The 14,016-nt window shown below is 36.5% G+C and overlaps 1 protein-coding gene across 1 annotated transcript in view; it reads right to left on the bottom strand.

Moving 5' to 3' along the window:
• Window positions 1-14,016, bottom strand: part of SPAG17 (sperm associated antigen 17) — a 221,863-nt gene that overhangs the window by 101,656 nt on the left and 106,191 nt on the right. The window contains exons 16-18 of the mRNA XM_082688009.1: window positions 8,745-8,806; window positions 8,027-8,140; window positions 737-891 (exon numbers count right to left, since the gene is read on the bottom strand). Of these exons, the coding sequence (XP_082544135.1) occupies window positions 737-891; window positions 8,027-8,140; window positions 8,745-8,806 (331 nt within the window). The remainder of the gene's footprint in view (window positions 1-736; window positions 892-8,026; window positions 8,141-8,744; window positions 8,807-14,016) is intronic.

The following is a 14,016-nucleotide window of genomic DNA, read 5'->3' as shown; positions in this document are numbered from 1 at the left end:
CCCTGCCATCCATCCCCCAAAGAGCCACTATCTCTAAATGGTTTTCCATGTGAAGTGTTCCTATTCTTCCCAAAATAATGTACTATATTATGTGAGCGAAGGATTAGTATACAACCTGTTTCCCCAGTTATTCTGCAAGTCCATTTTCTACCATTCTGTATCCTTTTAAGCTAAAACAATGCTGTACAAATAATAAATACTGGATATACATTAACCCGCAATGAAAAAATGAAATATTCTCATCAATACTGAGAAGAGAACAAAGCTTTAAGATCCTGAAGAAATAATCAAGGAGCTTGGAAGAAAATCACTGATTTCTAGGGGTCTCAGTTTGCTGAGCAACTGGCTGTTGTGTTGATATGTCACTCAGTTGCCCATTTTTGAGTCTTCCCCTGATCAAGTGGAGTTGTCCAACATCAGCATGTAGAATGTCATGTTTCAGACTTTCTACTTGAAATCTTTCAGAGGCAGTTTTATTAGAATCTAAATAAATCAGGTATGAGGTAAGAGCATCCTCATTAGACTTAACTGGTCCTAAAGTGATATCTGTCTTCTTTAGTGGTATAGCTCTGATGCTTATCACAGTGGCTGATACAGCTCGCACCTTCAGCTTGAACTAAATTGAAATTTTCTTTGACTTGAGCCACCTTGCTTAGACTAAGAAGATAACCAGGTGACTAAGTAACTAACAAGGTAACTAAACTAAGATAGCTATTAACAAAACTAAGTTGGTTACCTGAATCCAACATTGGAGTGAAGAGCAATATTCCAATGTTCACAATGCAGACGTTGTACATTCATTGGATTATGAAAGACTAAAAGTAGAGAGTTGTCCTGGGTATGGTAATAAGAATCAATCCACCTGTACTGCTGGTTGGCTTCTTGAAGAACCTGAAATCAACATATTTGCATTGTTGTGTATGTGTGTGTGTCTCCACCCCGCCCTCCACCTCCCCCAAGAAGGGTTTCCTGCTAGGGCATATCTCAGCTCCTTTCTCTTCCTGTTAGTCTCACTGTTAATGAGAACATAAACAGTGGATTTTTTTTTTTTTGGAACTGAATTCAGCAACTCTTATAGAAAAACAGATACCAGGTTTCAGGTGTTTTTTTATTAAGGCTGGGTGATAATAATTAAGTCAAGCAGTTATTTAACTTTTCCCATGCCTTCATATAGATTCTCTCATTTTGTCATTATTAAAAACCCCAGATAAATAGGTACAGTTATTTTTCCCATTTAAAAATAATAAAATCCTCATTTTTTCAGTGGAAATTGGGGCTGAGATAGGAAAAGAGATTCATCCAACAACACAGAGTTTGTAACTTCCAGGACAAGTCTCACACCAGTCCAAGCGTCACTGTTTTGCACTCCAAAGACTGCTCTCCATGTGTACCGGGCTATAGTACAGAAAAATGAGGTGAGTAGTCTTTTTCATACATACTATTTTCAAACGACTTCTACTCCTGGCCTTTTCCAGAACATTCCACCCTCAGCATGCCCTGCAATTGCAGCTACCAATAAAGAGACAGAGAGGGTAGGCACACTTGTGTCCTGCTTCCATTTCACTGCTGATCAATATAAGGAAACATGTCCACAGGAAGATAAATTAGGTAGCTGTGGGTTGTTGTTTTCATTTTCAACATCAAACTCGTGTAGGAACTTTCAGTTTTCTGCTGTTTGGGTGATCTGAAGGCATGGAATTGCTTATTATATTAGGAAAGGACTGTTTTAGTTTTGTTTTCAATTTTCCACTGGTAGCATTACCAAAATAATACATTTACTTCCCCAATCCAGTCCCTTGTATGAGAGTCTTATGGTGTGGCATTTAAGCTATTACATCTGTTCGCTAAGAAGTAATACCAGAAATACACATATGGTGAATATTTTTGCATTAATTGTTTTTGTTACATACAGTACTATCCATTACTTTACGGAAAAGCAAATTCCTTTTTATTTATTTATTTATTTATTTATTTATAAAGATTTTATTTATTTATTTGACAGACAGAGATCACAAGTAGGCAGAGAGGCAGGCAGAGAGAGAGGGAGTGGGAAGCAGCCTCCCTGCTGAGCAGAGAGCCCGATGCAGGGCTCGATCCCAGGACCCTGAGATCATGACCTGAGCTGAAGGCAGAGGCTTTAACCCACTGAGCCACCCAGATGCCCTGCAAATTCCTTTTACTTTAAATCCCTAAACCAAATATGTTAATTTCTGATGAATATGTATCCTTCTTTCCATTAGAGAGCTCTGCAAAATGTGTTTTCATATTTACTTTGGCTGCTAGAATTTACATATTTACACTAAATTTCTCAGAGCTATAGTTGCTCTCAATCAATGCTTGACAAGTTTTAATATATCTTTCTTCACCTTTTTTTTACTATTTGGCTTTTACCTATTACTCTATAATAATATTGCTGGTGCCATAAATTTATTATTAAAAATAAACATGTACTTATTGCAGCATTATTCACAGTAGCCAAGATATGGAGGCAACCGTGCACCTGGGTGGCTCAGTTGGCTAAGCATCTGCCTTCAGCTCAGGTCATGATCCTGGAGTCCTGGGATGAAGTCCTGCATAGGGTTCTCTGCTCAGTAGGGAGTCTGCTTCTCACTCTCCCTCTGCCCCTCCCCTCTGCTTATGCTTGCTTTCTGTCTCTCAAAATAAATAAATAAAAATCTTAAAAAAAAAAAAAAAAAGATATGGCAGTAACCCAAATGTTCTATCATAGGTGAATGGATAAAGGAGATGTGAGATATATTTATATATACACACACACACATATATACACACAATTACATATATACATATATGTATACAGATATAGGTACAATATATATGTATATATATACAATTAAATATATAGATATATAAATATAGAATGTATACTATATATACAATATAAATTTATTGCATATATATATAATTAAATATTACCCCAACATGCAAAAGAATGAACTCTTGTCATTTGTAATAACATGGATGGATCTGGAGGGTATAATGCTAATTGAAATAAGTCAGTCAGAGAAAGACAAATACCACATGATTTCACTCATATGTGGAATTTATGAAGCAAAACAAATGAACAAACAAAGAAAAAAGAGATAAACAAAAAACAGATTCTTAAATACAGAAAACAAACTGGTGGTTGCCCAGAGGCAGGTTGCCCAGAGGCAGGTGAAACAGGTGAAGGGGATTAGGAGCACACTTATCATGACGAGCACTGAGAAATGTATAGAAGAGTTGAATCATTATATTTTATACTTGAAACTAATATAACTCTGTATATTAACTATACTTCAGTTAAAAAAATAAACACCTACTATGTCCCAGATACTGTGTAGGTTCTAGGAAAACAAAAGTGAACAAGGTAAGATTTTCCTTTAAGATCTGATTAAGATTTTTATAGATCATCCTGGATTCAGAGACATATCCTAAGAAGATGAAATTGATGGAGTATCGGTCTGATACATAGCATGGATGGCGCAGGAGCAGAAGTGGGTTGGCGATGAGGGGGATACTGTGGTAGAACAGCAGGATGGTGGTTGGACTGACATAGCCACAGTGGAGATGGTGAGGAGCTTTGATGGTATCAAAATTGGATGATGGATCAGACAGGCAGGACACAGGAAAAGCTGAGACAAAGGATGACTTAGACATTTTGGCTTGAAGGTGGTATTTTCTGAGATCGATGAGGAAAGGAACATGAGTAGGTGGGGAAATTATTAGTTTCATCTAAGACACTGAAGCTGAGATGCTTGTCAGAAATTCAAGTGGAATTTGGAGTTAGGTCTTTTAGGGTGGACTCAAGAGAGAAATCGTTTGGAAGGTAAGATTTTAGGTGTCATTAGTATTAGGTCAAATACATAGATGAATCATCACAAGAATGTTTACAGTAGAGAGAAGATGGTTCAGGACTAAGACTCCAGACATTTTGATATTTAGACATTAGGTCAACAAAATTCCAAACAGAGCACTGAGGAGAGGTATATTAGGGCATCTTGGTAACGGAGAGTGAGGAGTATTTCACAGTGAAGTGCTCAGCTCTGTGATGCTGTTAAAAGGTCAAGGAAGATGAAGAAAGATAAATATCCATAGATATGGCAGGACAGCAATCATGCAGCTTCATGGAACGGTGGGGACAGAACCAAATTGAAAAAAAAAAAAAAAAGTCTGGGTGAATGTCCAGTTAAAGATAAACGATTAAACACATGTACTTCTTGGCACTTCATTAAAAGAACAGTAAAATTATTGGGGTTTAATACCATGAAATTGAAGGTCACAGGAGAGAAAATAAAGGCAACAAGAGTTTGGAAGCTGGAAAGCAGAAGGATAAGGGATTACTGACAGCAGACAGAGAAGACCAAATTCTAAGATTGATTTTATGAGAGATCAAAAGTAACCTTACTTGTGTGCAGAAGTGCAGAAAGGCTCAAGACATAGCAGTTAGGTACCTCTGAGAGGGGGGTGAAAGTGGCACCAAAAATAGGAAGATTAGAATACTTTTTAGGAAGCTGTTAGGGTCCCCAGAAGCCCTTGAGAATTCTGAGCAATGAGGAGGCTGCCCTCCTACCCCCTTAGCAGATAAAGGGAAGATTATTACCTACAGAATGATGCAGTGCATTCTAAGAAAATGGACCCTAGGCACTGCCAAGGGAGAGGTGTACTACAGCAAAAAAATAAATAAATAAAAAAAATAAGGAGTTTTATAAAATTTTAAATTGATGTCTAAGAAATACAAGGTGACCCACATGTATAATTCTAAATTTTATAATAGTCACACTTGAAAAGTAAAAAGAAACAGGTAAAGTTAAGTTTTAAAGTATATTTTATTTAACCCAATCTGTCAAAAATATTATCATTTCAACATGTAATCAGTATAAAAATTGTTAATGAGACATACCACTTCTTTCATATTAAGTCTTTGAAGTTTGGTATATATACTTATACAAATATATAGTATATATGTTGTAAAAATATAATAATAAGTAATATATATATTTTATAAGTAATATATTTTATATATAGTATAGCAAATTTACAGAACATCTCAATTTGGACCAGCTACATTTCAAGTACCCGGAAGCTTCATGTGACTTGTGGTTACCACCTTGAATGAGGCTGAATGGCAAGGAATCTAACTGCCTTCTCTCCACCACACAGCTCCTAAAACCCTGACAAGTAAATTATGTCTTTTGGTTAGCAGATTAGGATTTCTTTTCCCCTGAGAATCTAAATGGCTTAAGAGTATAGACTAATATGCCAACACTGCTGGGTCTCCCAGGGAAACCAGCCAGCCAAATATCCCGAAATGAAGTCCATTTATTGACAAATACTCCCTGCCCTGAGCTCACGCAACACTTCCTATGATGCCTTTAGTGTCTCATTATTAACATGAACAAAAGGGCAAATGTCATTAGATATTTCTCTCTAATACAAAAAATGGAGACCCAAAAACAAAACCAAAAAGAAATTTGAGAAAAAAATAAAAAGAACTTGAGGAAAACTAGACAATGCAGGGAGAAAACACTGAGACTTCAAAGGACCTTAATATCTTCACAGACATAAGAGAAGATATGGTATCAGAGAATGTGAACAAGATGCTATAAAAAGGTGATTTGCAATTATAAATAGAACTTCAGGAAATTAACCGTGATGATAACAGAAATAGAAGGCTCAGTAGAAGAACTGGGTGAAACTGAGTCTGTCTCCAGAACAAGAAGACAAGTATTGGAGACTTAGGAGAGGAAATGTAAGGAAACTGGAAGTTCAGTCCAGGAGGTCCAGCGCTGAATAATAGGAGCTCTGGGAAGAAAAATGAGAAAAAGTAGAAAGAAGACAATTACCAGAGAAACGATTGTAGAACATTTTACTGAATATAAAGACTTGAGTCTCTGCATTGTACTGGGCTTATCAGAATGATACTTGGAAACAGAACCACACCAAGGCATACAAACAAGAAACAAAGAACACTGGAACAATAGGAGATGTTAAAATCTTCCAGAGAGAGAAAAACAAACAAACAAACAAAAAACCCACAAAAACCTCAAAAAACAGAAACCAGACTCAAACAACTGATCAGGAATCAGAATTTCATGTTTTGTTTTGTTTTGTTTTTCCTTCTCAAGGACAATCCAAGAAGCTAGAACACTACTGAGGAATGGCTTCAAAATTTTCAGGGAAAATGTTTTCTAAATTGAGCTATTTTTATATAAAGCCAAACTGTCACTCAGATATAAGGGTGGAATTAAGATGTTTTCAAACATCCAATGCTCCCAAGATTTACCTGTCATCCATTTTAATTCAGGAAGCAGCTAGACGAGATAGTCCCCTACAAAAAGAGAGTAAACCAAGAAAGAAGATGACATGGGGTTCAGACACTGGAGTATCTGGCTGGTAAGAGAGGCCAAAGCTGTGACCAGGATGACAATGAAGGAGGCTCCCAGGCCCACAGCTGCGAAGCAGGACTGGAGGGTTAACAGGAGTTCACAGCATATGAGAGAGAGGTGGCTTAGCGTAAAACTGAGAGAATGTTAGGTTTGAATGTATTGAGAGGAGATCTTACTCTCTGGTGGAGAGCTTGAGTAATGATAAATGCATAGTAAACTACACAAATGAAGAAAATGTTAGGCAACAAACTCCAGGGAAAACAAAAAGTATCAAGAAAGGAAATGTAATCAGAGTATTTACATAGTTCAGCTACAAATAACATTTATACAAATGAAAGTAAATACTGAATATTGATATAACAAAAAATGATGATATGGTTAACAATGTTAGCAGATGGCAAAAAATGTTAGTGTGCACGTAGGAGTGTATGAGTGATTGTGTACTTGTGTGTGTGTATATTTGCATGCATGTATGCATGCACACGCTGCATGGTTTGCAGAGCTGTTTTCTCAGGAGGTATTCAATTGGTGATGATGCCCAATGGAAACAAAAACTAAACAAAATACACTTGTTTTTAGAGATAATTGAGTTAAGTAACACCAGAAATAGGTAAATAAATATTTTAAAGTTTTTACCTCTGGCAATTTAGGCAAAGGGGTGGGAGAGAGCTGCTACTTTTCCTAAAACTCTATATAGAACTTTTTGGTTTTAAAAATATGTGGATATAAAACTTTGATATTGATAAGATTAAAATTTAAAAGATGAAACAAAAATTAGTACGGGTTTCTGCATGAAACATGTAAACAGGAAATGTAGGATTCCTTGTTATTTTGCAGAGTGGTTAAGAGCACAAGTTCTGGGGCCAGATTTCTTGGGTTCATATCCTGCTTCACTCACTCACCAGACATGTGACCTTGGACAAAAGTTACTATTGGTTAAGTTGTCTCAATTTCTTACTATTTACATAGTTTCTATTTTATAGGATTATTGCAAGGATTAAATGAGCAAATAATATATACAAGCCATTGCTAGTATATGGTAAGTGCTCAATAAATGCTAGCTATTGCTGGTCTCATTGACCTGTCAACTGTATCAAGTCAATACTTGGAGGCGCACCTGGGTGGCTCAGTCAGTTAGGCAACCAACTCTTGGTTTTGGCTCAGGTCCTGATCTCAGGGTCCTCAGGCTCTATACTCAGAGGGGAGTCTGGTTGAGATTCTTTTTCTCCCTTTACCTATACCCCTCCCCATGTTCTCTCTCTCAAAGGAATAAATAAATCTTTAAAAAAAAATACTTTGAAACATGGTGAAAACTTAATAGAATGGATAGCTGATATAGGAAAAATATAAGGTTGTCTCATAATATCTGACTTTTGTTCTTGGAAAATATGTGCAGCAGTCATGTACACTTTTTTGTTTATAAAAACATCCCTTTGGAAAATATATTTGAAACTATTTTGGAGATTCCCTGGGCATGCATAGCTCAATTTGGGAATAAATTCCTTTTATAGCTGAAGTAAATGGGAATATTGATCTGAAGGAGATCTGAGAGAGTGACCTAGAAGTGAACTGTTCTAAATCATACCATGACTCCCCAGACCTGTCCAAGTGTCTCCTAGAGACTCACGGTCCATTAATACCTGAAGCAGAACTTTCGGTTTAAAATGTTCAGTGAAACTCCAGTCCATTAGACTGCGTTGTTGCGTTTTCTTTATGTCCTCTAACTCGGCTTCCACAGTCATCTTCTTGGGTTTCTAAAAAATCATAGGAGTGCAATTTCAGCTTTAATTTGTGCAAGTCCAAATGAAGCCCTTTTGGACTCCATCAACTAACCAGCATGCACTCCATCTAATTGGGGAAATCTGCATATGTATAAATCCATATGGCAACATTTTAGGAGAACTGCTGCCAGAAAGAGTATGCCTTTGAGTTTTTTTTTTTTTTTATGGGCAACATAATCTAAATATTTTTATTGTTAGGTTATACTCTTCTGAGTCCTGTTAGCAATTATAGGCAGGTTTTCTGAACTCACTTCAAGACAGCATTAGTTCTACATGGCTGTATGGTCAGCAGGTGTTTGTGAAGTTGCCAAGCCACACTGTCTAGAGAGGAGCATGGAGCTTGGAAGTTTTGCTTAAGCCGCTAGTGAAATTAACTCCTTTATCTCCGGTTGGAGCTGGTCTGGGGATGTCAGAGCAATCCCCCATTCCCTGCTGAGCCTCTCCTTTGCGTGTGTGTGTGTGTGTGTGTGTGTGTGTGTGTGCGCGCGCGCTCGCGTGCCCGTCTCTCTCACTCTGGGTCACTGTTTTTTCAGATCATCTTACTTGTATCTACACTTCTAGGAAAACAATTCCTTACCTTTTCAAGAGGCTCAGCCTTTGTGACTCCTTCATCTTTGATCTCATTGTTCGTGGTCTGTTCTGTAAATCAAAGACACCAACATCCAGTTGTGTTTGGGCTTTGTTCTTGCCTTTGTCAGTGCTGTGCCTTTTTGCTGCCCTTATGATCTATGTTTCTGTGCTGAAAAGGTAATTCCTGAAAGGCATGTTTCATGCCTTCCAAAAGGTGTTTATGTTAATAATTCTAAATCAGTGTCTACCTAGAAAAGTTGTACTAAACCCTTTGAAAAGAACCCAGCTTCCTATATGAAGCATTCCTAAATCATATCATAGTATCTCCCTCACTTCTAAAAATATACCCTTACCTTTATGAGTTGCAAATACTCACGGATTAAGCTATAGCTCTTGTGATTCTGAAACTTTCATATAAAAATGGATACACTGTATAGCATATACCAAGTTTGACCAAAAAAATGGCATGGGCGATGTATCTTGTGGCAACATATTTGTGATACTACTGAATAACTGAACCAACCTGGTCTTTTATCATCCTTAGAACTATAGCAAATTGATCCCTACAGAGCCAGACATAAAAAACGGTTCCACCTTCACTCTCCAGTGACATCCCTTCCACTCTCCTTTGTTCATGTCCTCTAGACTCACCAGCTTGCTTGCCGTGTCTTAAAGTTTTTACATTTGCCTTTCTTTCTGACATGCTTTGCTCTTAGATAATCACCTGCTTCAAACACTTCATCATATCATTGCTCAAATGTCACCTCCTTAAGGGTCTTTCTGCCTTTTGCCCTGTTTTATTTTTGATCATAGCATTTACTAGTGTCTTATGATGTTTATTTGCTTATGTCTATCTCTCCATCTCAATGTGAATTTCTGGAGAATAAGAGCTTGACCTTATTGTCCCTAACTCTACCCTGAGCACCCAGCACGTGAGAGGGATTCCGTGCATTTTGTTTTGATGGAATGAGGAAAATCTACATCACATAATAAACCTGGAAATCTATGTAAAGCCAGAGAGAGAGCGAGCGAGCAGAACTGTGGAAGAAACTCACAACAAAAGCTTGTTTTAGGGGAGGCATAAGATTCAACTTCATTTTGTGGCAAAGAGAACCATATCTGCACTTCTGGAGAGTGTAGTTAATTGTGTCTACTAAGGATAGGCCAAGGTTTTTCTTTCTTTTTGGAGCATAGCTACTTATATTTTTGCTACTAGTTGTATCTTGCCTTGGGCTGGGGAAGGTGACGGCATGAATGTTCCATTTTGATTTAGAGGAAAACTATAAAGTCAATTCAGTTTTGTATTTATATAAATACATCTACTCAAGAGAAAACTCAGGCCAACTATAACTCTAAATAGACCATGATGTCCCATGTGTCCTTGAAGCAACTGATATGAAATCTGTGGAATAAAAATTATTCTATTCTGTGGTCTGCCAGATTTCCGGGAGATTTGATATTCCCTCCAGCGTCTAAGGATCCAGCAGGAAAAGTCTCCAGTTCAGAAAATATGTTCTAAAAATTGTGCATCGGTTATTTTGTCACAGGAAAGTACATTCTAAAACTAATGTGAACTCTTCATTTAATAGTAGAATAAAAATCATTTTTTCTTTCTTTCTGATTCTGCCTTCAACTGCATAATCCTTTGACAGTGTGATTCAGTAGTTTTTGACACATCTGGAAATGGATGCTTTCTCATCCCTTTGAAAAACAGCTTTCCTAATCTGTTTTACTTTAGAGATAACAAGATCCCTCTGCAAAGCAGTTACTTTATTAAAAAAACACCCAACAAGCAAAAGGGCACATCTAAACCTTGAGCCTTATGGTTATCAACTCTCAGGTTTTTCATAAATATCCAATAGGCCCTGTCAAGTTCAAAAACAGTCTCAGATGGAAATCCCGTGTTTGGTTAAGAAAAGCACAAATATTCAGTCCTTCACATCCAGGAACAGGTTTTTATATGTATTTGATGCTAAGATGGTTGTGCAGGAAATACATGAACAATTTCTGCTTTGTTTAAAAGGATTTCAAGTGGCTGCTTTAGAAATATGACTCAGAGTTAGGGGGAAATGCAAGATCAATAGCAACAAATTCCCTGAGACCTAACAGCCTCTCCTGTCCCCTCCCCTCGGCTGCAAGAGTTACTTGATGTGGATCAACATACACCATATAGGATCCCTTATAGGTCATGGGGGCTCAGCTCTCAGGATTGCTCAGCCTCTAGGATACACTCTCCATTTTTAGCCCTGACAATTCAGAGTTGCTCTAATCATCTGTTTTCCACCAGGATCTGGAATGCCAGTTTACATGGTTTCACCACCAGGTGGCAAAAGTTGCCTGAGGAAATCTGCACATCAGTTGCTCTAAAGAAAAAACAAAATACAGGGAAAAAAACCACAGGCCTTCTTTCCCTCCTGGCTTATTCTGGATCCACATGAATACAAGGTGATTTCTTTGTCATGTATTTACATTCCCACAGGATGCCCAAAGGCATGATATCCCAGGCTGACTTATTTGGCTTAATTATTTTTGTGAGCTTGGCTAATAGATAAGGGACTTAGAGAAATAGGGAATCGACCCTTTTGGTAACAAAATCAGGTTAAGTATCAGTATGAAGAAGAGACTATGAGTGTGGCTAAACCACTAGACAAGGAATTTCTGGAACTGAGGAAGCCACAAGACACAGTGGGGGAAGCATTGGTTTGGAGTTAGCTTTCTGTTGGAATCCTGACTTCCCATTCCTATGTAGTTGAACAAATTGCTTAATCCCTCTGAGTCTTTGACTCTTCATCTTTAGAATTAGGATAATAGCATCTTACAGACTTGAGGTTTATATTAAACACTATTAATATATGTAAAATTTCTTAGCAGAGTGCTTGGAATATAGCAGGGCAATATTAAATAAATATTTCCTCCTCCTCTCCTCTGACTCCCTCACCCTCACCTATCTGCTCTATTAATAAGTAAGCAGATTTTCCCTAATTCCGCTCCATCAATGACTTTCTCTTTCACCATCATTTGAACTAATGAAATGGCAAGATGACCATTCAGGCAATACTGACTGAATACCCCTTCCCTTGTGCCACAGACCACTTACTCTTATTTAATACTTTTAAAAATTATAAATTTTAACATATACAGAGAAGTACATAGACTACAAATGCTTAGTGTAATGGAATACGAGAAAGGACCCAGCACCGCAGACATCTTATATGTGTCCTTTCTTAACCATGACTTCCTTGTTAAACTCTCATATTAATCCATCTTTGTGTGTATTATTTTGGTTTTTCTACATGTATGATATTTACAAATAGTAACAGTTTTGTTTCTCCCTTTTCAAAACTTACAGTTTTATCTCTTTTTCTTGCCTTACTGAGTTGGCTAGCATCTCCAACGTAGTATTGAACACAAGTGTTTATAGTAGATATCTTCCTGGTGTCAACGGAAATCTTCTAACTTTTCACCGTGATACAAAATGTTAGTTGTAGTAATTTAAGAATAAACTTTATAAGGTAGAGAAATTTTCCTTCTCTTGCTAGCTTTAAGATTTCCTTCATAAATTACTAGAGAGTTTCAAGTGCTTTTTCTGCATCGATTAAGATGATGATATTATTTTTCTCTGTGTCAATTGATAGATTATATTGATTTTTATACTGTATGTTTTTCCTCTATTCCTGTTATAAAAGCAGCTTGTGATGTATTATTACCATTCTGTACATTGCTACATCAGTTTATTTGTGTTTTTTTCAGGATTTTTGCCTCTATGTTCATGAGTGAGTTTGATTTATAATTTTCTTTTGTTGTACTATCCCTGACAGTGTTATTATAAGGTTTTTGCCAGCTTTGTAGAATGAGTAGGGAGGATATCCATTTTTTAACTTCGGGAAATAATTTTTAAGATTAGAATTATTTCTCTTTTTTTGAGTGTTTGAAATCCCTAGTAAATAAGATCATTTGGGTTTGGTATGTCCTATTCAGGAGGCTCTTTAATTATTGATTTAATTTAATTAAATGATTACACTGTCCATGTTTCTATTTCTTCTTGAGTCACTATTGATAAGATATACTTTTCTACTAATTTGGTCATTTTATTTTAAGATTTAGTGAAATAAAGTTGCTTATATCCTCCTACTATTTTTTACATTTCTGTAGGATCAGAGGGAAGTCTATTTCTTTATTCCTAATGATTTTTATTCCTGATACGGTATTATTCCTAATATGGTTATTTATGCTTCCTTTTTTGTGGTCTGCCTTTTATTTTAAAAAAATTATCAAATTTTCAAAGTCTTTTCAAAGAACCAGAATTTTTTAGTATTTGCTCTTCCTTATTACATCTACATTTACTTTCTTTTTTTTCTCTTTAGATTTTATTTATTTATTTGAGAGAGTGGAAAAGAAAGAGAGAAGGAGCCAGCAGAGGGGCAGAGAAGCAGGCTTCCCACTGAGCAAGGAGTCTGATGTGGGACTGGACCCCAGGACCCTGGGATCATGACCTGAGTCAAAGGCAGATGCTTAACCAACTGAGCCACCTAGGCACCCACACATCTATATTTTTTTCTGTCAATAATTTACTCTTATTTTTTTTCCCTTTTACTTTATTTGGATGTATTTTGCTCATCTTTATCTAAGAACTTGAGGTCTATGTTTAGCTAATTTATTTTTTGCTTTCTTTTAAAAAGTGTATTCATTTAAAGCTGTGAGCTTCTTTCTGAGTATCCTTTGCTTTAGTTACATTATAGAAATTTTGATATTCAGTATTTTCATTACCATTCAGCTTGAAATATTTCTTAATTTCTATTGTGACTTTTCTCTCTGAGTATTTGAGTATTTTCTCATTATTTTTCATAATAATGTCCACCATAATTTCACTGTGGTATGAGAATGTATTCTGATCTTTGTATAGAGAATGTACTTTGTACTTTGATCCTGTAAAAATTTGCTGACACTTGTTCTGTGGTCCAGCATACCATTAATATTTTTAAGATATGCATACCTGTGACCTCTAAGAAGCTCTAATATTATGGAAACTTAATATAGGCATATGAATAATTATAATAAGTAGTAGGAAATCCTAACTAATGCCCTAAAGGAAGCACAGATTAATTATGACCGTGGGAATGCTAAGGGATCCATTTCGAGATGGACACATCTAACAAAGCTTCATGGAAGTGCTACTGAAATCTAATTGTAATAAAAAAGAGAACTCTACAAAAAAAAAAAAAGAGAGAGAGAGAGACAAAGAGAGAGAATTCTAGGTGGAGGGTATTGTGGAGAAAAGC

This window comes from Mustela nivalis (assembly GCF_964662115.1).
Source record: "Mustela nivalis genome assembly, chromosome: 10".
NCBI lineage: Eukaryota > Metazoa > Chordata > Mammalia > Carnivora > Mustelidae > Mustela > Mustela nivalis.
Note: the sequence above shows the minus strand (reverse complement) of the source record. Positions and strands in the feature narration are given on the sequence as shown.